Here is a 26,539-nt window from a genome sequence, read left to right as displayed (position 1 = left end):
ATCCAAGCCCGACTTAGATCAGACCAGGCGGGGCCAGCCCGTTGGACTATTCTTTATAATTTCTGTATTTTTATATTTGAAAATATTTTTTGATTTTTTTTTTCATTTTTTTAATATCTAAATATTAAAATATATGCATATATTTTATTTTTTTCTATGAAGGTTAAAATGGTAATATATTAACCACCGTTAGTGTCTTTAATGTCAAGTTAGTGACACGCTGAGTTTAAGAGAAATGCTAAAAACTCGTGGTGAGTTTTTGACAATTTCCCAAGCAATAAAGATAGTTCAAGATAATAAATAAACATTAAAAGTAGAATTAATTAATTAACTAAACAATATAAAAAATTTAAGAAATTTACCTTATTTTTACATTTCAACGGAATAATGTTCACCCGATCACTCCTATCTAAGAATGGCAACTGGGCAGGTTTGGAGTGGGGATCATATTCCCCATCCCCATCTCCATTCCCACCCTCAATTCTAAAATTAACTCCCATCACCATCTCGGATCCCCACCAAGGATAAAATTTGTCCTTCATCCCCGACCCCAAGGACCTGAACCTCCGATTTTTTTTCTAAATAATAGTATTTTTTTTGAAAAGTAACTTTACTTAAAATAAATAAAAACTCTATATGCAAACTTTTGCCAAACTCTAACGATCATGATGACCCCACTACTCTTGCATCTTCTTTTATTGGGCTGCAATCACGTCCCTTAAACCCTCACGTTTTGTACCCATCAATGCTCTTCTTTTATTGGGCTGGAATCACGTCCATTAAACCTACACGTTTTGTACCCATCAATGCTCTTCAGTGGGCAACCCAGCGTCCGAATCAGACAATAAGCAGCACTACACGTTTCAGTTTTTAAATCTGATATTTATCTCATCTCATTATTAATGTTTCAGTTTATTGATGAGTGAAACTTTGGGCAACTGATGGATATTTTCCACGTGGCAAAGACATAAGTTACGCTCACAGTTGAGCCACCCCAAAGGCAAAGGATATAAATAATCGAACGCCCAGGAAGCATCATCCTTAGGTGGGTTCCAATTGTTGCCACGTGGTGTAAATTTCGAGTATTACCTCCCATGAGCCATGACATGAGTCCATGACCATGTAAAGAAGCAATATTTTAATTTAATAAAATTAAATTAAATAGAATATCGTCCCTCCATCAAAAGAAAGATTTATTTTAGCGGCGAAGAAGGACCAGTCCCCGAAAGAAAGCCTGCGGCGATCCAGTTCCATTAATCCATTCCATCCTCCTCTATTTTTTTTTCTCTCTCTCTCTCTCTCTCTCTCTCGACACACGCTCTGTCGCTCTCTCGCCCGCGCGCTCTCTAATCTGCGTAACCGGAAACATCGGACGAAAGAGAAGGAAAATTAAGGAAGACTTGTCGAGGAGCGAGGGAAAATAGAGGAGAAAGCGGGCAATGCTGCGATCGATTGGTTGTAGCTCTTCGATCACGCGCTCCATATGGGGGGAGGGGCTCTCGTGGACGAATTTCGTCGTTGGTTCCAACGTCGTTCTTCCGATTCTTCTTCTAACAATAACCATGATGATATGATCAATGACACCGGCAACCGTGTATTTGTGAGCGAAAAGATAACAGTTGAACGAGAACAAGGAGAGGAAGAAGAAGAGGAAGAAGCGCAGGAGCTTGAAATCGTGAGGGATTTTGAGATTTCTGGTTTGAAGCAGATCAAAGTTCCCAAACGAAACGTTAGCAACAGGGTCGCCGCTATGGATGCTCATAAGAAGGTCAGTTTGTGGAGGAGATGATGTCGGCCTCTTGTTCAAGGATCTGTTGTTTTATTGGTTTTGGCCTTTGGGAGGTTGGGTTTTGTTTATCATGTTTGCATTATTCGTTTTGTTTGATTTTGTCTTGTTTTGTTTGTTATCTTTGTTCATGTGTTTTTTAGTTTTTTTCCTAGCTCAGTTGAGAAAAAGTGCCATCTTTCTATTGGGTTTTCTTCATTTTTGGGTTTTGTTGAGCTGATAATGCTTCCCCGTTATGATCATTATTTCTTCTCGTGTTTGGGTTGCACTTTATCTCCTGTTTATCTGTATTTATTTTCAAATTTCTATTTTTGGATAAGTTTGTTGATGCTTTTAAATTTTTGGGAAATTAGAGGAGAGAAGAGGTCGGATTATTGCTGATTCCATAAAATTCTTGAGTAAGTTATAGTTCGGCCTGCTGCTCTTGCGTCCATGTTCTTTTGAGGGGAAGCAAGGACGTCTTTTACGTTCGCTTTTCCGCTTCATTTTTGAGGGTTTGAGGGTTTTATCTTTTATTTGTTCGCGCTGCAAATATTTGAGGGGTGTTTCAGCATTCTGGGTTTTGATTCTTCTGCATATTTGAGTCCATGTATGTGACGTTCTCCATGATTTCATTTAGGACTCATCAATTGGCCTGTTTCTTCACCTCATTGGTGTTTCTGTCATCTCTGTAGTCTTGTAAGAATAGTTTTCTCTTTTTTTTTTTTTTTTTTTTATTAAAATGTCAGAACTTTATTAAGGATCATAACAAAAACATCCAACCATTTCATTATGTTAAAATGAAAATGAAGAGTGAAATTCAAGTCTGGACTGCAGTCCGTGCTTAAAGCTCTAACCTGGGATGCATATTTATTCAATCTACTTGACAATAACTTCCAATCATTTACCGTCTTTTGGCTTGGATAGTTGGGTGTAGTGGAATTTAACTTGTGTTTGGTTATAGTTAAGGTCTATAAACTTGGATTGGGTTAAAAGTCTGTTGTTGATTCTTGGGTTGGGTCAAGATAATGTTGAACTTTTGAAGTTATTATATTTGCCCTATCATTTACCGTATTTTTGCTTGAATAGTTGGATGTCGTAGGATTTGCTTTATATTGTGTTTGGTTATGGTTAAGTATATAAACTTGAACTGGGTTAAAGATCTCTGGTTACTTCTTGCTTGGGTTGGGTAAAGATAAGGTTGAAAATTTCAGTTACTGTGTTTGGTCTTTGGTTTGTACATAATCCAACCCAACCAAATGAGTTGACCCCCTAATTGTTGGTGCTTTTACTGTCAACATCATTTGCACTCTGTCATGTGTACCTCCTGCCAGTGACATACCTCTTTTGGAGATACTTAATTGTTATTACCTTTAGAACTATGGAAAATACTTAACTGAGAAAAGGGGAAGATACAAAAAAATTGCAAATCTGGCATTGGCCAAGAAAGGGCATTTTGCATTAATTTAATGAGAATAAACTGGTGCGTAGGCCATTAGGCCTATAATACAACGAAGCCCTATTGATAAAAAATAATACAATGAAGCCTAATTGCCACCATAAATAGAAAAGCGCAACTCCAATTATACATCAGTGGAGCTTGGGGTGCCAGGGATGAGATCTTAATTGGGATGACAAGGTTCAAACTTCGCTAGGCTTGTGGAAACTAGGAAGTGAGCCCCAACCGTTAGAGTGCTTAAGGCTGTGTATGGTTTTAAAGAAAAGGTAGAGAAACCTATACAAAACTTGTACAGGTTCTCCTAGCTTTCCCTACCTTTTCTTTCAAACTAAACACAGCCTAAAAGTTCCAGAATGGGATCCATATGAATTTTCAAATGTTAAACAATCTGATTCTTTTACTTCATGGCCTTCAAGTTTATCCTTGAATTTTGGAGCACTTACAACAAAGTGCCTTTTTCTCTTTGGACACAATACAAGGTGTATTTGGATCCTTGGAATTGGTCCAGGGGGTTAGTAATTGGAATTCCTATTTTGTGAATGTGGATGTGCCAAATTTACATGGATTAGAATGATCAGGGAATTCCAGTTTGTACATTCTGTAGGAACTTGAATCTCCACCTTGGAGGTGTCTTTTGCAATTCCCATGTCCATAAGAATTGGGTAATGGACTAACCCAATAATGACAGAAGTCATTTTCTCTCAAAAGGTTGACCTATAATACTGACATGTCTAAATATAATAATAACAATAACATAATGGTTACTATAGTAGTAATGGGTATACAAAAATGAAATTAACTCAGTTATATTATTATCCACTAAAATGAAATTACTTTTAAATTATATGTAATGGCTTAACTTATAGCTTTGTGACTTAACAAGTATATAATAATAAGAAACATAGGGAACTATTCTTTCTTTTTATCCTTTGCTAAATGAAAAGAGGAAAGTATAAAAAAGAATTCATAAGGAATTGTGAAGTAATTGCATAGAATGTTTTTAATCATTGTGTACTAAAAAGCTATGCTTATAAAACATGTAATAAAAATATGACAATCTTGTATGTGTTTGGAATAACTTCCATTTATTCACTAATTGTTTGTACTTGATTTGTTTGCAAAACCGAGAAAAGTAATAATGAAACCGTTTGTTGACAACTAGGTGCCACTAGGCACCACATCAGCATAACAGTGATAAATGCGTAACCGTTGGGGGAAGCGTTAAATTGAAGCTTCCTCCAACGGTAGGTGTGCACATAAATCAAGGCCAGCTTTTGCGAGTCTCTATGCGTACGGATCAGCATGGTGGGCTACATGCTGAAGTGGTGCCTATGTGGCAGCGTTTATTGAAAAAACACCCACAGTTCCAAACACCGCCCTTGTAATTTCAAATTTTCAAGTAGTAGAATTTAAAACTTAAATTGATTTTTTTTGGTAAAAATTTATGTTTGTTAGAAATATGGCAAGCCAATTTATTAAGTTGGAGTGGATTATTAGACATTTTGAACTATTCTTGACCAAGTCTATCAATTCTCATTTATTACTAAACAATGAACTTTTTATTCATTTTTAGTAAATAAATATTTGAACTTATATGCATTTAATTTCCAATGTAAGTTCTAATTCATACGGTCCAAACACACCCATAGATGAATAGCATCACTGTTGTCCATTTTTCTAGCATGTCTGGCTTTTATTTTCTCTCTCCATGATATACTTAATCCAGCTAATGAATCTTTTCATTCCTACCATCTATGTTCCAAAAAATGGGCCATTTCTCTATGGATTTCCTAGCAAATTAATAGGGCCTCTCAATAATGTTCACTTCAAAATAATCAAAACCTTGCTGACTGTTGTACTCTTCACTTTTTGAATCAACAACTCTTCAGTTATTTCAATAGCTTGTCCAGGAGGCGACTTACTGAAGTCTTAGTGTACTCTTGAGTGTTCATATCTTATGCCTCATTAAAAATATTCTAGCAAACAGAATCTGAAATGCCGACTTTTTTTTTTTTTTTTTTTGAGAAAAGGTAAAATATAGTGTATTGTATTAGTATCAAAAGATGTATGGCCCCGTGCAGATATAAACCTTTTTTTTTGATAAAATGTGATTTTTTGATGAGCAAAAATTTTATTAAACCAATGATTCAAACTGATACAAACATCTCTTGGAGAGGAATGAGCTATAACCTCTCCCAATAGAGTAGTGAGAAAAACAAATATCAAATTACAACTGAGCCCAGTACAATTGTTCCCTAGTTGCCCCTTGCTTGGTTAAGCAGTCAGCCATTGCATTTGCTGATCTCCCCCACCACTATATTCTCAAATACATATTTCGTGTCAGCCACTTTAATTTCTTGAATTCATTCTTGTAGCACCACACAACAGACTCTGGTTTCTTCAACCACCTCACTAGCACCTTGGAATCCCCTTCAATCATTTTCTGCTCCACACCTAGCTGATTTGCAAACTGTACTCCTTGTAAGGCAGCTAGTAATTCCACCCTAACAGCCCCCAATTCCCAATGGACCCAGGTAAAATAGTAAAACTTCTTCAAGTTCGTTTCTCAGAAACCCTTCCATTCCAGAGGGGTCTGGGTTGCCTTGACTGCTTCCATCAAAATTCAGCTTCAATAAACCTTCAGGAGGGGGTGCCCAGCTTGCAATTATTTTATTCTTTATGGAGGAACAGCTTGCCACTGCTGACCAATTTCTCCATATATCATTAAAGAACTGGTGAAACAAATCCTAGTAACCAGTGTATTACCCCTTGTTGGCTTCTCTCCTTTTCTTGGAAGTTTCTAGCATTCCTTTCTTCCCAGATTGTATTGTCCAAATCAGAGCTTCTCTTGCACACCTCCACATAATCCTTCCTTACCTCTCCTGTCATATTCCACCTGTACCCAAACATAAAAAAAATCCAATCCAATAATTATACAGTAAAGGAACAGGAAATTAGGAAACCCCAAAAAAATCCACCCTCAAAAAAGAAGCAAAAAAAAAGAAAAAAAGAAAAGCTTTAAATACATTAGATATTGACATCCAACCCTTGAAAGCCTCTAGTACAAGGTTAATCATCCCTGTCTCTGAGTTTGCTTTCTGCTTGTAAATCCTGCTGTTTTTTTTAGCCAAATGGCCCACAAAACTGCAATTGGAAATTCGAATAGCTACCCATAAAAATCTTCCTTTTATGGACATACCTGGAACCTGCCAGCTTTCTAACAGTTCCATCAGTGACCTTGGAAGCACAAGATTAAATGGACTGATTTTAAAAGTGATTCCATACTGTTGCTGAAAAACTACAGTGGATGAAAAGATGGTTTGAGGATTACTTTTCTGAGCCACAAATTGAACCGAGAAGGTCTGGAGTAATAAAGCCTTTGTTTAGCAGAACTTGCTTTGTAAGGTACTTCTACCTTTTTTATGAGGGTAAATTAAGGCACTTCTCCCTTGCCACCACCCAAGCAAAAAAATTGACTTTTAAAGGGGCAGCAGTTCCCCATATAACTTTACTAGGGAAGTTGATGCGGTACATCCCTTTAGTTATTGAGAATATTGCTGAAAATTTTGTTGAGAAAAGGGAGCATCCGAAATTTCACGAAGCGTACGAAAAGAGAAAGATGACCGAGAAGGAAAAGCAGTCCAGTAGCAGCCCAATCGTCAAGCCAAGTAACATTAATAAAGTCCAGTTTCTGATAAATTGCTTAATATATTAGTTTTGGTTTTTGTTTTAGTTTTTTTTTTTTTAATATCCTATTAGAAGTCTGGGTTTTATTTAAGTCCTATTAGAAGGCTGGGTTTTACCTTTTCTGAAAAAGTCAGTTTCCTGCTCCTTTTGTCAGTTTTATTTGGAATTGGTTTACTTCCCTTTTTGGGTGCAGGTGGTCCTCTCCTGACAGGGTGGAAGGTTTATTTAATGGTTTCAGTGGTAAGACAAGGAAGGGAAGGATTCTTTGGAGGTGCACTGGAGCAGCAATATTTTGGATCATTTGGGAGGATAGAAATGATAGAATCTTTGAAAGTAAAGAAAAATGCAAGGAAGCTTTAGTTGAAACAATAAAATTGAGGGTGGCACATTGGGTAAAAAGCTTAAAGCTGTTTTCAGATTTTAAAGTTGAAGACTTTTTCAGGGTTTGGGGACTTATTGCTGCTTCATCATCTATGAGGTGACAGGTGCGCGAGACTTGGTCCCCTCCAACAGAGGGTTGGAAGAAGCTGAACTTTGATGGGAGTTGTGTGGGTAACCCAGGCCCTTCAGGTATTTGGGGGGGGGGTGCATTAGAAATGAAAATGGTTCCATTATTTCTCTGTTCTCCGGTCCTGTGGAGGAGGGTGATGTGGCTAGGGCAGAGCTTCTAGCTGCAGTTTATGGGGTTGAGAAGGCCAAAGAGTTGGGGATTAATAGACTGATCATCGAGGGAGACTAAAAAATTGTGATAAAATGGTTTGCAGAAAGGGGAAGGAGTGACCTGGCAGCTGAAGAATGATTTCACAAGGTTCAAATGGATGTCAAGGAATATGTCAATTCAGGTGGGTTGGGTTAGGAGATCGGCCAACAGTTTGGCTGATAGCTTAGCAAAGCAAGGGGTTCAATGAACAGATATGTTTTGGGCACATTTGTAATTCTGTCTTGGGTCAGCTTCTATGCTGATATCTTTGCAACTTCTTGTTGTATCTTAAAGCATCTTAATTAATGAAAATTTTCAGAGTTATTGACTAAAAAAAGTTTAGTTTCCCATTGCCAGTCAGTTTACTTTTTCTGTTTGAAGTCCTATTGTAATTAACTCTTCCCTATTATAAAAGGGAATGCTGGTAAGGCTTTTTCTTGTTACCGTTCTCGCTACAGGAATCTGTCTTGCCAGAGTCAGGTAATCTTAGATCACTTTTATTGAATATAAGAGAGGTTCCCTGCTCTTTCTAATTTCGTGGATTAGATATTGTTCCACAAATTAGGAAATAAGAAAGCCAGGAAGCAAAAATTGCATTGTTTCGATTAAGGTGGGATGTCAGGTTTCTTAAAGGTTTTGGATTAGAGTTGGGTGTCATTATTGTTTGGTAGAGATTAGAGGTGAGTGATCTTTATCTCATGATTGTGGGCCTGGGGCTTGTTTTTGAATGGGTTCCCTTCTATCTTTTTTTTGGTCTTTTGTCTGAGAGGTCTTTGGTTGCATTTGGGTTTTGTCTTTTGGGGACTGTTGCTGGTTCTGGTTTGGTTTGTTTCATGTCGGGAGATTTGGTTGGGTTCTGTTGTTTTGTTTTTTGGTGGGTGATGCCTTATCACCTCTTGATGTAATCTTTTTTTCTTAATAAATTTTATTTTTCATTTATCTTCAAAAAAAAAAAAAAGTTCCACAAATTAGAAGCTGAATCTTACCTTAAATTTCTGGGCTAAGAGACCTGTTCTAGGAAGTTTTAGTGAGTTGATTAAAATACAGCCTACCATTCAGTGCTGTGCTTCATCAGTTTGTCCTTGTTCTTTGATCAGGCTCTTGTAGAAGGATTTCACTGAAAATAAACCTGAATTTTCCCATCTCCAGCTTCTTGAGTCCTCAGAAAGTATGTCTAGCTGTTAGTTATAGATAATGGATTGGAATTCAGCCACCTTTTCCAGTTTCCAATAGTTGAAGTTTCTTATAAAAATGCCGGATTCCATACTACCTTGTTCCCCTCTAGCTGATAACAATCTCCAACCTTAGCTTGTTTGTTTGCATTCATGTAATAGTAGTGGGAATCTGTCTCCCAGAGGCCTGTCTTCATGCCAAGGGTCCAACCAAAATTTTAATTTGCTTCCATTAAACCGTGTGTAGGCTTTGTAAACACCTTCCCACTCACTGCACCCGTAAGAATGTTGGTGGCCTTCTGTATCCCACCCATTGGCACTGATTCCATAATTTTCAGCATTGATAGTTCTCCATCATTTATTTTGTTCAGTTAGGAATCTCCAAAACCATCTTCCCAAAAGTTCTATGTTAAACTGTTTGACCTGTCTAATTCCCAAGCCACTGTGAGGAAGCGGTTTGCAGATCTCATCCCAGTTGACCAAGTGGTAGTTTTTTTTATTTTTTGAAAGATGTTGACCAAGTGGTAGTTGGAGGATTCCTTCCAACCCATCCAAAGGAAATCTCTTTTCTTTATTTTTTTTTCTAATTGTACCTGCCACCTCAGAGGAAATTGGGAAAAGGGACATGTGTAGTAGGCTGAGAGGGCTGCCAAAACACTCTTTATTAAAGTTACTTTCCCTCCTTTAGATAGAAATATTTCCTTCCAAGTTGCCAACTTCCTGTCTACCTTTGTACTTTTAGATTTCATAGGTTTTTTGTGGTGCATTTGACCCCCAACAGTACGCACAAGTACTTGGCTGGAAGACTTTTAACTTTGTGGCACAAGACCACTGCCAAATCTCACTCTTGGCCAAATTAATTTTCAGACCAGAGACCACTTCAAACAAGCACAAAAAAGTATCTCAAATTGAGGACCTGATCTGTTGATGTGTTGCAAAAAATTAAAGTATCATCAGAAAACTGTAGGATTTCTACCTTTGTGCCATTGTTACACACATTGGAACCTTCTAGAAAACAGCGCTGCTACTGCTCTAGCTGTCTTCTTACTTAGACTTTCCATGACCAGTAGGAAAAGAAGTGGGGACAGTGGATCCCCTTTCGTCAAGCCCCTTGAGCTTTTAAAGTTCCCTTGAGCTGGACCATTTATATGGACTGCAAAATTTGGGATAGTAACACAGACTTTTGTTCATTTTCCCGTCTCTGTTAGAAGGTTTCAAAGTGGGCAGTGGAGAAGAGGAGGTAACACTACTTCAATTTGCAGATGACACCCTTTTCTTCTGTGATGCAGCTTGGGATCAGTTATGGAATGTGAAGGCAATATTGAGATGGTTTGAGGTGGTAATAGGTCTGCGAATTAACATCTTGGAGAGTGAATTGATGGCAGTTGGGGAGGTGACAAACCTGAAGGAGTGGGCAGATGACTGGGGCTGTTAAGTGGGGAAACTACCCTCCAAATATTTGGTCATGCCTTTGGGGGAAAACTGCAAATCAAAGGCCATCTGGGAGTCCATACTGGAGAAGGTAGATAGAGAATTAGCATCTTGGAAGGCCAAGTACTTGTCCAAAGGAGGAAAATTCACTCTAATTAAAAGTGTGTTGTCATCTCTTCCTGTATTCTATTTATCTTTATTTCCAATCCCAGCCAAGTGGGCGGCAGCGTTTGAAAAGAGAATGAAAAACTTCTTGTGGAGAGGATGGAAGGAGGAATCAAAAAGTCACTTGGTAAACTGGAAGAAAATCTGTAGCTCTAAAGAAAATGGGGGCCTAGGGATCAGATCAGTGAGATGTCAACACTGCATTGCTTGGAAAATGCCTATGAAGATTCAACGTGCAGTCAAACAGCTTGTGGAGAAGGATAGTTGTGCTTCTTTATTTGCTTAATGAATTCATTTTCTGAGTTGCTGATCTCATTGACTATAAGTACTCCATTGCAAATGCGTTTGTTATGGACAAAGCATCTTGAAAAACTGAAATAATGGAGTTCATCACTCTCCTCAATCTTGTGGCAAACACCTTAGCCACAATCTTATAAACACTTCCAGTCAAACTAATGGGATGCAAGTCTTTCATTTCTACAGCTCCACCTTTTTTGGGAATTAAAGAGATAAAAGTGGCGTTTAAGCTTCTTTTTTTTTTGTTTTGATCAGCAAAGGAGAATTTTATTCATTTAAGAGAATCAGTTACAGAATTGCTGCAAATAGAAAGCATACATTGCCCCACAAACTATTAAAATAAAGCCCAGAAAGCTGCTGCCTGTAAACTCCCTGTATGGCTAATGAATCAACCATCCCATTTGCAGTTCTCCTGATCCATGTGAATGAGGCATTGAGTTCCCTTGCTAGGCTTTAAGGAGCATTACCCGGTGTTTAAGCTTCTTTCCAAGGCTGCTGTTTTGTGGCATTCCTCCTTCACTTTAAGTGGGTCTAGTTTGACCATATTCCAATACTTGTATAATTTGATGGTGAAACCCTTGGATCCAGATGTTTTTTCCCCATCCGTCTCATTAATTGCCTCTTTGATCTCCTGTTCTGAGAATGGTCTCTCTTATTCCGCCACCTGAAACTCTGAGAACATCTCAAGATGCAAACATCAAACTTCAACCTCTACTTATGAGGATCCATATAAAGATTCTTGTAGAACTTTGGAATGGTGTCCTTTAATTTCTCATCCTCCTAAATCGACTGCCCCTCACTTAGCAGTTTCTTTATGGTATTGGATCTTTTTCTTGCATTGGCTACTTTGTGGAAAAAAGTAGTGTTCTTTTTTAGCTTTCGATCTTTTCCTTCTTAGTGCCTCCTCCATTGTTCCTTCTTCCTCTTTCAAGTTAGTTTCAGAAATGATTTTCAGACATTCAGCCCTTCTCTTGTCATCTGTCTTTGACCTCTGCATTTGCCACATTTAGATTTTGCTTTATGACCATTTTAACCTTTTGCTGAACACGTGGCTAGCCAAGCCCCCTCAAACTCTACTTGTGAATGTTAGCATCAAACTCCTCTACTCCTAACCAACAATGATCCAGCCTGAAAGGGTGATTATGTCTTTTTATGCCTTTTGTATCTAGTAAAATAGGCATGTTGTCTGACATTGGCCTTGGAAGAGATTCTTGAATGGATTTAGGAAATAAATCTTCCCAATCTGAGGAAATTAAAATTCTGTCCAACCTGACTAGCATGAGAGTTTCTTGATTGTCAGTCTAGGTGAAGGGAGCCTCAGCCAAAGGAAGATCATGGAGTTCTGATTTGCGCATAAAGTTAGAAAACATTCTCATGCCTCTGTTGACTGTTGATTTTTCTACAACCTTTTTTGTCTTCCATTTTAAGGATAGCATTAAAATCTCAAAAAATGTTTCTTTTAAGTTGGATTCAACTAGGCCATACACCGGTGTAACAACTACTAGTGAATTGTTTGGGAGCCATTAGAGTTTTACAGTGATGGAAATTACCTACTTCTTTATCCTGAAGTTTGAAAGTGCTTGTATCCCATATTAGAGCAATACACCCTCTTGTGTTCACCATTGGGATTGCTATCCAGTCACAAGAGTCAAAACCCTATACACTCCTGACTACCCTATAGTTGAAATTTTGTAATCTGGTTTATTCTACAAAGTAGTAAAAAAGCTAAAATCTTTTGGAGTTTCATTCCGTTTGCTGTGTGTTGGGAAGTATGGAAAGAAAGGAATAGAAGGATCTTTGAAGGAAAAGCCTGCAACAAGATGAAGATGTGATCAAGGATTGGCTCTAAATTTATGGATTGGATACTTATTTACCAGACTTCAGAGATGTTTCAAGAGGTTCTCTTGAAGAAAAGTTTTGGAAAACACTTGAATGGGTCTAATGGATAATTCTGTATTGATGTAAAAGTTTGAAAAAGTTGGATTTAGGTTGTTTTCTTTTCTTGGGGCGATTTCTCATTTTCTTTTGTGCTATTGATGTACTCCTTTTCTACTTAATGAATTTCCTTTTTTATTTACTACCAAGAAGAAAAGGATTTGAGTGTAGGGGAGAAGCTTCATCTCTACTCTCCGGTAGGACCACTGGCAGATCTGGACACAGAAAACCCTGCCTTCCTTGACCAAACCTTCACAGTCAACTTCTTCAGTGGGAACTATGTCACCTTGCCTTTGTTCCTTTCTTCCACTGGTTTGGCTTTGATAGTGTTTACTTTTTGAATTCCGATGAATTCCCCACATGTGTTTGCATCTACAGTGGGACTGCTAAGGTTGTATACATTGATCAATGTTGGTATGAGATCCTCTTCTTCACTCAGCACTGAAGGCCTGGATGACGATTTTCCATTGTGAAAAAATTTCCTCCGAGAACATCTCTGAATTAGTCAAGGCTGAGGATGAAAAGTACTTGATCACTTTCATTTCCCTGAGACCTACTTCTCCCTTTCCTCTTTTTGATTTTCCCTATTGGGCTTTTTATCCTTATCGAGCCTGGCTTTTGTTGGGCCTGGCCTTGGCTTCTAGTAAAAGCTGCTTGGGTACTCAGGTTTGGATCCAGGCCTTGGATTTTAATTTTCTCCATGACCACAGTAGCAATTTTGTTAATGAATGCCTCTTCTTCCTTCTCCTCCTGATGATTGTTTAAAATGTCACCCCCTTCCTAAAATCTTACACTCTCGCACTGTGGCAGTCTGATCTTGGGTGCAATCTACGGTGGGGATTTTTTCTACTCTTGCACTCAATAAATGCTGCATTTTTTTTATCAATAACTCTGAAAATTTTCATTAATTAAGATGCTTTAATATACAACAAGAAGTTGCAAAGAATTCAACATAGAAGCTGACCCAGGACAGAATTACAAATGTGACCAGAACATATCTGTTCTTTGAACCCCTTGCTTTGCTAAGCTATCAACCAAAGTTCTCCTTCATTACCTGCCTACAAATTCATGCAGTCTTCTTCTTTTGATAGTAAGAAAAAAATCCTTTTATTAAAAGAGAAAAAAGCATTATAATTACAGTGAATAGATTTCACCCGCGATATTCAACAACAGTACAATAATAAAGGAAATAGATGAAAAAAGTTAGAAATATGTTTCTAAAAAGTTAGACTAAACATTTGGATTCCTTTCCAAATATCTTCCAATGATTGCCACTTTTTTTTGAAGGAAGTGTATATTTATAGGAATTATTGCTCAAGAATATCTTAATCTGTTTCTCTTTGTTTTTTTTTTCCCTTCCATTACCCCCACCCCCCTTTCCTCTCTGTACTAGTTTTTTTGTTAGTTAATTATTAATTGTCACTAGTCACTAAAATTGGTTTCTTTCTACTCAGAGTATGCTTGACACAGAATTCTTCACAGAGTATGGAGAGGCAAGTCGATACCAAATTCAAGAGGTCGTTGGCAAAGGAAGCTATGGTGTTGTAGGCTCTGCAATTGACACCCACACTAGAGAAAGGGTGGCTATTAAGAAGATCAATGATGTTTTTGAGCATGTTTCTGATGCTACTCGCATTCTCAGAGAAATCAAGCTCCTTCGGCTGCTTAGACATCCAGATATTGTAGAAATAAAGCATATAATGCTTCCTCCATCTAGAAGAGAATTTAAAGATATTTATGTTGTTTTTGAGTTGATGGAATCTGACCTTCATCAAGTAATTAAGGCAAATGATGATCTTACTCCTGAACATTATCAGTTTTTCCTATACCAGCTTCTTAGAGCTCTAAAATACATACACACAGGTTAATGTTGTTTTTTTAATGGTATAGTATTTTCATTGGCTTTTCACATCCTTGATGATCATCGATGAACTTTTTTTTGCAGCAAATGTGTTCCATCGAGATTTAAAACCAAAAAACATCCTCGCTAATGCAGACTGCAAACTGAAGATTTGTGATTTTGGGCTTGCTCGTGTGTCATTTAATGATGCCCCATCAGCTATTTTCTGGACTGTATGTTGCTTGCTTTGTCATGCTATAAATCATGGCTTTACTGCACCTTTAGTATCTTTGGAGATATTTCATATTTGTGAATTGTACATTTTTATATGATGTTAGGAAGCAACTGATATTTTCTGATTACTTTTTTGTTTACTTCTGGAAGGATTATGTGGCAACCCGTTGGTATCGTGCTCCTGAACTATGCGGTTCTTTTTTTTCCAAAGTAAGCCAATTCACGTTTCTAATATCTCAATGTTTTTAATTGTGCTTTCTAAAAAAAGCTTCTGTTTCAGAGTATTTGGGTGTTTATAACTTTGTTCTTTTGATTTGATTCTGATATTTCTAAGACTAATTATTATTTTTTGCATTTGGGCAGTATGGCATTTGTGTTCGTTGCTCAGTTTGGATTGGTTTCCCAATCATGAAATGGGTTGCTAATACAGTGTGTTTTTTTTGATAAATGCTAATACAGTGTGTTTCAGTAACTGGAGTTATTCAGCAACTGAAAACAGAATTACTTTCCTGCTTCTTTCCCTGTTAAGTTATTTATTGTCATCATCGTCAATCTTCTTTTCTTTTTTCATGTGTTTCTGCATGCTTGTTTATGCAGAATATTTGTCTCCTTGGTTGTGTTAGTGCTTTGTTGCATTTATAGGAATAGATTGTGTTGAATGTATTATGAGGAACCTTTTCCATTTTCTGATAAAACCTGTATGACAGTCATATGTCAAAACTCGACAACTCACAGAGCATAATCCCAACTAAGTGGAGTCAGATGGCATCCATTTGTCTTTTTTTTTTTTTTCGGGAAAGGAAAGTAAATGTGGCTGATATAGCCGCATGTGTTTGAAGGGCCTGAAAGGGTCTTCTGATCTCTCTCCTCCCCCCCCCCCTTTGCACCATTGGTGACTGTCATGGATGAACAAGGTTCAAGATATTGATACACCCCGATATGGCAAAGGGGTGTATCGGTACTTTGAACTGCATGCATTCCTTTTTTTAGTTTGTTTTTTCAAAAAATAGGTCAGATGGGTAGATCTTAGGCCTGCCTACCCCCTGAAATAGGTCAAAACCCCAAAGGTCCTATATTTCGTGTATTGGTGACCTACTGATATGGGCCGATACATTGTGAAATTTTGATCCTTCTTGATGACTACATGAAATTCAGAGCTACTGATGCATATAATTTTCTTTTCAGTGAAATAGCAACTTTATTGCATGTAAAGAAACATGAATATGCATTAGATATGTAGCAAGTATGAGCCTTGATGGAATTTCCTTCCCCTATAGGGCTTGAAAATATAAGCAAAAAATTTCATTGTGGTCCCTAAAAACTGTACCAATATCTATTGGCATTTCCCTGTCTTAGAAAATTCTATTCTTCCTCTCCTCCCAAATCACCCATAAAGTTGCAGCCATGATGCTCTTCACATGATCCTCCCTTTCTTGGTGGATGAGGGAGAAAAAGACCCCTTGAAAAGGGACTCAAGGTCATCGAGCCCACTCCATTTGCACCCAAAAGATAGAAACCCCACTTTTAAATACCATTTGCAAGCTGACAGGAATTAATAGATGATGTTGATTCCTAGTTTGCTAAGAACAAGGAGCAAATGTCAGGAGATATAAACCAACAAGACCAACTCTGCGACATCTCACAAATGTTTATCTTTTGGTAGTACACCTCCCAATTGGAAACCCTAATTTTGGTTAGCATAGATTTACTCCATACTTCTTTTACAATGAAGTTCTGAGAAGGTAAAGAGGGAGTGATGATTTTAAGAAGGATGTGCATGAAAACAAAACTGAGGACACGGCTGTCCAAATTCTGCTATCAGGTTTCAAAGGATCAAATGAACCAATTCTAAAGAGGCAAAAGGTCCAAGGCTGCAGGATTTTCGTCATCCCTAAGCCCTCTCTTGAAACCAAAATCCCTAGAAAGGCCAACCCTAAACTAGAGGCAGAAATAACATGGTTGAGGTAGACAGGTTTAGTTTTTAGCACAGAGGTAGAAAAAAGGTTGAGAAAAAACATCTTTCAGTAGTCCGTCACCTCACAAGTGTTTTACCGGAATCTGACCCTATACCTAGAGTTCACAAAGGAGTGAATATGATTATGAAACAAGGAGAGCAAGGCAACTACCACTTTCCAACATGAAGAGGAAGATGTTCTATCATTTAGGTTGGCATCCTAGCCATTGACATGTCTTCCATGAATACCAGGCAGCACATTGTGCCTCAGCTTCTAGAGTAAATCGACAATTTCCGCAATCATTTCCCCAATAAAGATGAATTCCTATCCTGAATCCTTGCCATTCCTAGACCCACTTGAGACATTTTAGAGCATACATAATCCCAACCTAAATGTGGTATCTCTTAGATTCCTCCAGTTCTTGACTACAATGATAAAGGTAGTATACTCCATCCAGTGTGTTCTTTTGAGATGAGAATGCTATCTTAGTTGAGGAAGTGGATAACTGATGAGGGGGAAGTGGATTAAACTATACTAGTTGAGGAAGTGCTGTCAGTTTGAGTATTGGTGTATGTTGAACTTCAAGATGCTGAAAGTTCTTTTTTTTGTTTGACTTTTGTTTTTTTTCATGTCATTTAATTAAGGATCACTAGATTGTTGTTTGGTATTAGGAAAAGAAATTCATGGAGTGTTTGGTACCTTTTGTTTAAGCAAGATTCAATATAGACTACTAGATGTGGAAAATCATATCATTTTGGCTTCTGTTATAGATTGAGCATTTTATGTTTGGTTTTTTGTCGTATGCCCTAAACCACCAGAGATCTCTTTGTGACTTTTACTTCTGGATACACCTGATGGTCAGCAACTCAGTATTTATTGTTCAGTTCGTAGGATTTATGTATGGAATGATTTATTTGTTTAAATTATCACAGTATCTTTCTAGTCATGCAGCTTCTAAGATCATGTATTTTGCAGTACACCCCTGCAATTGATATTTGGAGTATAGGATGCATATTTGCAGAAATGCTCACAGGGAAGCCTCTGTTTCCCGGAAAGAATGTGGTGCATCAATTGGATCTCATGACTGATTTGCTTGGCACTCCTTCTGCTGAATCCATTTCCAGGGTTGGTTCTTTCTTTCCATTAATTTCTTTTGTTGCCACAAAATTTGTTCATAGCAAATTGTCAAAATTTTCAAACAATTGTAATCAGCAAGCTAGTTAATTTACATATCACTTCAATTTTCTGTTAATTTCTTTTATTGAGTTATATCAGTTAATTTAGCCAAACTAGGGGTGAACAGCACATTTATTGGAGGTCATGTCTTGATGATGTATGTGGGTACATAAGAATGGGCTTTTGGGTAGTTATGGCTAGCCAAACAAATATGGATCTTTTAATTGATGATTGAAGGTTATACCTTTTTGCTTTTTTGGGCAGGAAGTGGAATTGGATTACTAATTAATCAGTTCTTTGTGACTTTGATGATTCATAGTGATTGTTTAACTTCTTTTGTCAATTTTAACCTGGTTTTGATCTTTTGTAACATCTGCAGATTCGGAATGAAAAGGCTAGAAGATATTTAAGTAGCATGCGGAAAAAACCACCAGTTCCTTTCTCACAAAAGTTCCGTGATGCAGATCCATTGGCTCTTCGTCTACTTGAACGTCTGCTCGCATTTGATCCTAAAGATCGTCCAACTGCTGAAGATGTAAGGATTTGGTACCTCTGATAGTTTGACATTACAAGTTGGATTTCTATAAACATGCTTAAATTTTCTGTAATCTAATTGTTTTAATTGTTTATTATCTGATACTGGTGTTTCCTACATTTGCAGGCATTAGCTGATCCATATTTCAATGGTTTAGCAAATGTGGACCGTGAACCATCATCAACACAACCCATTTCCAAACTTGAGTTTGAGTTTGAAAGGAGGAAATTGACAAAAGATGATGTGAGAGAGTTGATTTATAGGGAGGTATGATCGCATAGTTTTTCAATTCTTGCTTTAACAGTAATTTCTATTTCTTGAACCTATACTCATATTTGCTATTCCTTTTAAAGTTAACAGATTTTAGAGTATCATCCTCAAATGCTGCAAGAGTATCTTCGTGGTGGAGACCAGACTGGTTTCATGTACCCAAGGTCAGGCTTCCATATTCATGAAGCTCTAGAGTACTGTATTTTGTAAATAGAGTGGCTTCTTTTTGTTTTTTGTTTTTTTTTTTAGATTTTATCCTCAGAAGCTTGCTAAATATTTGTGACAAATGAAGTGATTCATGTACTGCAACCTAAACAGCAGTGTGCTTAATCTATCTTTTTTCTACCATTGTATTTCTCATTGTTTTTTTTTTTTGTTCAAACATTGAATACCATAATACTAAGGTTGTCCAGTCACTTTCCTTTTTCTCCTTCATTCACCAAAATCCTTGTGTTATTCTTAATAAATTTAAGATGATCCACTTTCCAAGTTTCATTTATATAATAACTTGTTAATTTGTACATAACTTTTTTCTCTTTTTGTTTTGTAATATAAATTAGCTGTCTGATTTCAAGATCCATCTGAATAAAATGAAATATTCATTTTAGACACGAGAGATCTGGCCTCTCTAATAAGGTGGTAGAGGACCATGGACAATTGGATCCATAACAGCTATTTATATATTTCAAACCTCCTATTGACCTAAACTTCCTATACAAATAAATATAGGGTTTCAAGTTTGGCTTCTTTTGCTTTACCATTTTCTTGCTTTCTTCTTTGTATCATACTTCGATTGAATTGAATCTGATAAAATCCTCAACATAACAAGGGAGATCGGTGCATGCTTCAAATGGACAAGGATCAGCTAATAGTTTAGCTGACATGTTGGCTAAACAAGGGACTGTGGGAGAGAATGTTCTGGGAAGTTTTGTAAGAAAGATTACTGGGGGCTCAACACCTACTTAGGGGTTGACAGCTGTACTTAAATCTGGAAAGTTATTCTTAAGTTATATTAATGAAGTTACTGTTTCCAATAAAAAATGAATCTGATAAAATAGGCTTCAAGTATCATTCTGTTTTAGCAGATCCATTCATCCTGATTTGAGAAAACATAAATCTGTACTACATGTACAAATGTTTTGAAAATCGTAATTGTATCATAAATCGTAGAGAAAGTTGAATTGAATCGTGAATCGTATCGTAAATCATAAGATTATTTCTATTTTATACAAACTTGTCAAAAAAATAAATCTAGATATATTAAAAGGCTAAATATATATAGGAAGGTGATTTTACCCTATTTTTTATCTATATCTACCACATATGTACTTAAAACAATAGAATTTATCACTTATACAATAGAAGCCTAAGATGATATAATCATGTTTGACTAGAAAATCAAACAAATCTAAATACATTGGCCCTTTAACTTGCATATGATAGAAAATAAACTCAATTTCTAGTCTTGAATAATGTAAATAAGTCATTTTCTAGCAAGGGCTTTAAAAAACGTCTCCCATGGAAAAACTAAACATAAACAAGAAAAAGAAACAAAGTAGAGAACTAATTCTTAATTGAATTTATTTGAATTGTAGTGAATCGTAAGAATCATATGATTATGAATCAAATTGTAGGATTCAAACAAAAATTGTAAGATTTTTGTAGAAAAGGATTCAGACAAGTTTCAAATCAAAACCCTTGGGAATGATTCAAATCGTTAATCATATCGTAAACCAAAGAATTAGGTTTTGTCCTTGGTATTACACTGTATTCAAAATTATATTATCCTTTGAACACAATATATTGCCAGAGATAATGATTTATCTTGCCAATTAAAAAAGAACTATGTCAGCTAAGGTACATCACTACATGTCTTAACCGTAGCCTCAATTTAGTGTCATGGAGTCATTATATAGTATGTAATAGTGAATCCCTCCACTCTATCCCATTGATTACATATCAACACTATGTCAATGCTTTTTCTTTATTCATTTTGTAGATTTCTTCATCCAATGTAGTCCAGCTTTGATAGAAACATTAGATGTCACTTTGAAATCTTAATTTGATGAGATAAATGCAATATCTTCTGTCTTAAAGAACATAATTCATTTTACTTCCATGGGAATCAAGAAGTTAATAGACACCAGACAGCATCTTGTATAATCTCAATCCATATTTATTGTCATGGAGTCAAATATGTTCAAATATACATCTCTTTGCTTCAAGAGCAACTAGATGATATTCTATTACTGAATAGAATACTGAACAGCATGAATCGTTGGTGCCTCTCAGCAACCAAATAGATGCTTATTTTATGTTGACTTTAATGACAAGATCAATCAATTCCCACTAACACAGTTGTACCTTTTTCTCAACCCAGTGGAGTTGATCGGTTTAAGCGACAATTTGCACATCTTGAGGAGCATCCTGGTAAAAGTGAAAGAGGCACTCCACTTTTAAGGCAGCATAACTCCTTGCCAAGGTAGAATCTTGAACAGAATCATGTGGATGATTTCCCATGAGTGTAATGTAGCTCATTCAATCATGTGTGTTATATGATTCTTCTGCCTTTCTTTCCCTCCCTACAAAACAGAGAACGGGTTAATATTCCAAAGGATGATGATGCTGACCAAAATAACATTTATGAAATGCGAACAGAAGATTCTGTTCTCCATACAACCCTTGACAGGCCCCCACGTGATGCAAATGAGGATGCACCAGCCATGCAAAATGGCCCCAGTAAACCAAACTACAGTGCCCGTAGTCTGTTAAAGAGTGCTAGTATCAGTGCCTCCAAGTGCATTGGTGTAAAAGGAAGAATAGATACTGAGGTAAAAGTTGTTCCCCACCTATTGGCCCTTGTTTTAAGTTTCTGAACGATCTTGTAACTATATGCAAATGTTTTTGGGGATGGTACGACATATTACTGGTTTTCAAGAAGATGAAGCCTGTGTTTAAATTTTTCAAGCCATAATCTTTAACCAGGAGCATAGACTGCTTCTTGTTCAATGATTAAACAGTAACTTTTGAATCTTGTCTTGGTGGTTCAATGTTCTGATATTAATATTGTATGGCATTAGTCCAGTGGTCAGCCATGAATATGACCAAATGATCAAGTCATGACATTTAGCATCTGATAAAGTGCCTATTGTCTATAGAATTATGGAGAGTAAATTATTGTTCTACATTTCAACCTTATGATTATATTGGATGGCCTTACTGACTTGGCTTTTCTTACAGGAGGAATCAATTGGCAAAAATGATGACGGAGTTGATGGTTTATCAAACAAGGTTGCAACACTCAATGCCTGATCTATACCTTTGGTCGGATCAATTGAGTGGGATGACTATATATTTTTTCCTGGCCTACATGCTTCATCTCATTTTGTACACTAATGCATCCCTCCCTACAATCTGCATCCAAGCCGATCGCAATGTTTCAGACAGATGCTAGCTGTGCGATGTCACTAGAATTCTATCATCAGTTATGCCTGGTTTTATTATTGTTATTCTATTTCATTCTTTTTTGCACAAATTTTATTGCCTGGTAGCAACAACAAAGAACTACAGTTCTTCCAGTGCTGTTTAGAAAGTACTTAGGGCTTGGACTTGGAAACACTTGTGGCTCCATTGTCCAACTTCCATACTTCAGTATCCATGCCATTGTATAATCTTTCTTCCTTTTACCCCTTAAATCTGTTGAATGGGCATTTTCTTTCTTGTTCCCTTCACTGTTTTCTTTTTTTGGGGCAAGCCTCCAAATGAACCTAGAATGAAGCAAATGATTAAATTCAATGATTGAGGTTTCGGTAGCAATATTGTGTATGAATAGTTCAATTGCGAGAGATCCAGACTGCCAAACCGTACGAAACCACTTAATTTGGCAGTTTGTTGTCTGGTTTTAAAAACGGTTTGTTCTCGATTGAACTGAATTTATAATATATTTGTATGTGTATAAAATATATTTATTTGACATTTAAACATATTTCATAATTCTTAACAGTATAAGTATTTCATACATTGTTTGTTCGAGAAAGTATGTGTGGCTTTTATAATTGTAACTAGTAGGGACCCATGCGATGTTCGAGATTTGTTAAGTGAAAGATAATAGAAATGGTCATTTACTAAAATATCGCTTATAGTTTCATGGATTTAATGAAATCTATCCTATAGTTAAAATTTTACTAAAACACTATTTATGATTTGCAATCGATTTAATAAATCTTTCATTAAATGACAGTGGGAAATGAAGTGTTGACCCTAATGTTCATTTAAATAAATTTAATCAAAAGAATATAGAAATAAAAATATCATTTTTTGCCCTTTATAAGACATAGACAACCATTCTATTAGTTATATTTGGTTAATTTTGTTTTTTGGTACCAAAAAAGTATTAAAGGTATTTTTGGAATAAAAAATAATGGGCCTAATGGCAAAACAAACACTCTTTAATAAAAGATTGATTAAGTAAATAAGCTATAAAATATTTGGAATGTTTTAATAAAAAATGAAAACTATAAGGTATGATATTTGGTTCAGTTCGATCGTAGGCTATCTGCCAACCAAATCAATCTGATTTGGTTGGAGAGTTGGTTAGTTGAAAATGACTGACTTTTTGTAAAAACTAACCTACTTAAGCGGAAGTTAAATAATAGAAAGGGTTATTTACTAAAATACCTCTTTTAATTTCATTGACTTACTAAAGTCTACCTTATAATTAGAATTTTACTAAAACACCACTTATAATTTGCAATGGAATTAGTCAATCTTCCATTAGATGATAATGGAAAATGACAATGTTGACCCTAATATTCATTTAAAAAAATAATCAAAAGAAAATAAAAATAAAAATACCATTTTTACCTTAAGATGACACATCAACCACTCTATTGGTTAATGGCAATGAAAAAAAAAAACATGGGTCTGATGGCAAAACAAACTCCTTAATGAAATGTTGATTAAGTAAATAAGTTGTAAAATATATTGGATGTTTTAGTAAAATGAAAACTATGTAGGTTTAAGTAAATATGTAAAAGTATAAGGTGTGTAGGAATGGCAACAGGGCGGAGATCATATTCCCCGCCCCTGACCCCGATTTTGAAATTAACCCCCACCCTGATCCCCAACGGGGATGGGTTCCCTGTGGGGACCTGAATCCCCAAAATGTTTTTAGATAATAATATTTTTTAAAATAAATTTATTTAAAATAAATTATCAATTATAAATAATGTTTTAAATATGTTTTAATATATATAAATATAATAGTATATTTAATATAAATAACATTTAATATATTGGCGTCAAGTCGGGGTAGGGACCTTAATCCCCATCCTCGACCCTGATTGGGGATTCCTATTAATCCCCATCCCTACCCTGCCTCACTCAACCAAAATAGTCTCCATCCCTGGCCCCCATCGGGTCGGGGAAGTCGGGTCCCCGTCGGGGATAGGGAAAATTGCCATCCCTAAAGGTGTTTCTAGTAAATGACCCTAATAGAAACACATAGGAGTATACAATTGTTTCATATTTTTTAACTTTTTAAATAATTAATAATAATTCATATTTTATATACTATTTTTAATAATTTTTTATAATACAAAAATGACAATAATTAATTTCAATTAGGTTTATTCATCAAACTGATGAAATTGACCAACACGATCAAATCAACTTGAGTTGCTCGTTTTTCTAGTATTTTAGATTGGCTTTGGTTAAAAAATTTTCCAATTCGACCAAGTTGGATCAATTTCACATTGGCCATTTGTAAACCGACCAAAATCGAATGACCTAACCATGGATACATATATATTAATATTTTATATTTTTAATATGTAAAAGTGCAAAATTTCCCATATTTCTAGTCTAAAATGTTTTATATCATAAATTTATTTTTTAATAATTACATTGTCATTTTTAAAATGAAATTTAATTTTTAAGTTTAAATCTTTTGAACCAATTGACCAAACCGAAAGATCAAGCAAAACCGATACAATTTGAGTGCGTTGGATTTCACAAAAGGTCAATCAATTTCAGCTGACCAACTCCCCAACCTAACAAAGTCAATTTGGTTGGCCAAATATCCTATGACCGAACCGAACCAACTCACGAACACTCTTAATTTTAGCTAAATTAATAGTCTCATCTTTGATAAATAAGAATAGTTTAATCCCCAATAATTATTGAAAATTTATAGCAAAAATACACAATTATTGAAACTATATTAATAATGAAAAAATACAATAAATATAGTAATTACAAAAATATAATAAGTACTAAAAATATATTAACTTAGTAAATAAATAGTATAATCTCAAATAATAATTTAATCTCTAAAAAAGTAATCAATAAGTTATAACAAAAATATAATAAATACAATAAGTACAATAAATTAAATTTAAAAATTTCAATAATAGTTGCTTAATCTCTAATAATTATTAAAAAAATTCTGTTAAATATAAAAAACAAAATAAATTTATACATAATCATTAAAAATTCATTTATCACAAAAAACAATAAATAATTACTAAAATACAATAAATATTAATTTTAGTATATTTAGCTTTATAATAAATACAGATTAAGAGTTTAAAATTATTATAAATAAATACTATTTTTGAAATTTATTTTCTCAAATTATTACTTGATATAATTGAAATTAGTTATTTACAATATTATGTTATAATTATTTATCTAATTTTCAAGATTTTATAAATTTATTACATAATTTCTTTATTTTAACTATTTAAAATCTAGTTATGTTAAATATTTTGTTATTTAAAATATTTATTTATTTAAATAGTAAAATATTTAAACTTTAAAATATGAAATTTTTATTGAATTCAATTATTCATAAAATCATATTTTATACTATTATTAAATAATTTCATTATTAATTTTGTAATATATTAAATTATTATTAATTTCAATATTATGTTATATATATTTTTCTACTTTGAATAAATGCTTTAAATTTATTACATAGTTTCGTTATTTTAATTATTTAAAATCTTGTTATGATAAATATTTAGTTATTTAAATATTTAAATAATCTATAAAATATATAAATCTTTTGTTATTTGTATTTTATTTATTTAAAGCTATTACATATTATTAAATATTTAGAAAACATTTAAATTGATAGTCTTAAAAAACATTGTTTAATTGTTAGTATATAATTTCGTGATATATTTTGTAAAAACATAAAATTAATTTTTTGTGTTTTTAATAGATATTTTTAAGTTATTTTATAATTTTGTTAGAATATTTATAGAATTCTTAAACTTTTTAATCTAAACTTTCTTTAGATAGATATAAATTAAAAGTAGGGGAAAGGATAAATAAGAATTATAAATAATTTAGGAGAGAAACTCTCTATTAAATTAGAGATAACTTTGGAGATAAATAGAAATTAGAGATAATTTTGGAAAAAGTAGGGGGATAGTGGGGAAGGTAGTTTAGGAGAAATTTTAGGAGAAGAGATTATTTAAGTTATTGAGATAGTGCATATCATTGGTGGCACCTGTGAACATTTCAGTTCCAACAATTATGCTTGTTATCTAAGCTTTTTAATTGGGTTAAACCCAATAGAATGGCCCAAACTGTATTATTAATCAGACCAAACTGTAATAGAACTAAGGTTCAAAATATTGTTGTGTGTCGGCCGTATCGACCGATATGTATTGTATTGGGGTCTTTCCGATACTCCCCGCTCCTATAGGGAGTGTATAGGGTCAGTCCATAGTTCGGAAGGTAGCCGGGACTTAAACCAACCCCTCTGAATCGAGAAAAAAATAAATAAAATATTAAAAAAACGCCAATATAGGCCAATATGTTCTACTGGCGTATTGGCATGTATCAATATTTAAAACGTTGAATAGAATGATTTAATTTATATATTAAAACGATTTGGTTTGGTTTG

The 26,539-nt window shown here is 35.0% G+C and overlaps 1 protein-coding gene across 2 annotated transcripts; it reads left to right on the top strand.

Annotated features, from left to right (window-relative positions):
• Window positions 1-1,037: 1,037 nt before the first annotated feature.
• Window positions 1,038-22,437, top strand: MPK17 (MAP kinase 17). Of its 2 annotated transcripts, none has more exons than XM_088986028.1 (11): window positions 1,038-1,768; window positions 14,066-14,474; window positions 14,557-14,684; window positions 14,836-14,895; window positions 17,616-17,765; window positions 18,196-18,351; window positions 18,478-18,618; window positions 18,712-18,785; window positions 21,002-21,103; window positions 21,215-21,452; window positions 21,862-22,437. In XM_088986028.1, the coding sequence occupies exons 1-11, from the start codon at window positions 1,484-1,486 to the stop codon at window positions 21,931-21,933; spliced, it is 1,815 nt and encodes a 604-aa protein (XP_088842154.1). In that variant the 5' UTR covers window positions 1,038-1,483; the 3' UTR covers window positions 21,934-22,437. The 2 variants fall into 2 exon arrangements, with proteins under 2 accessions (XP_088842154.1, XP_088842155.1); XM_088986029.1 differs by having other exon boundaries at window positions 1,044-1,842.
• Window positions 22,438-26,539: the final 4,102 nt, after the last annotated feature.

Source organism: Nelumbo lutea, chromosome 4, assembly GCF_056320005.1.
Source record: "Nelumbo lutea isolate HS-2025 chromosome 4, American lotus-T2T, whole genome shotgun sequence".
NCBI classification, from domain to species: domain Eukaryota; kingdom Viridiplantae; phylum Streptophyta; class Magnoliopsida; order Proteales; family Nelumbonaceae; genus Nelumbo; species Nelumbo lutea.
The sequence above is the reverse complement of the archived record's forward strand: the minus strand, read 5'-3'. Positions and strand labels throughout refer to the sequence as shown.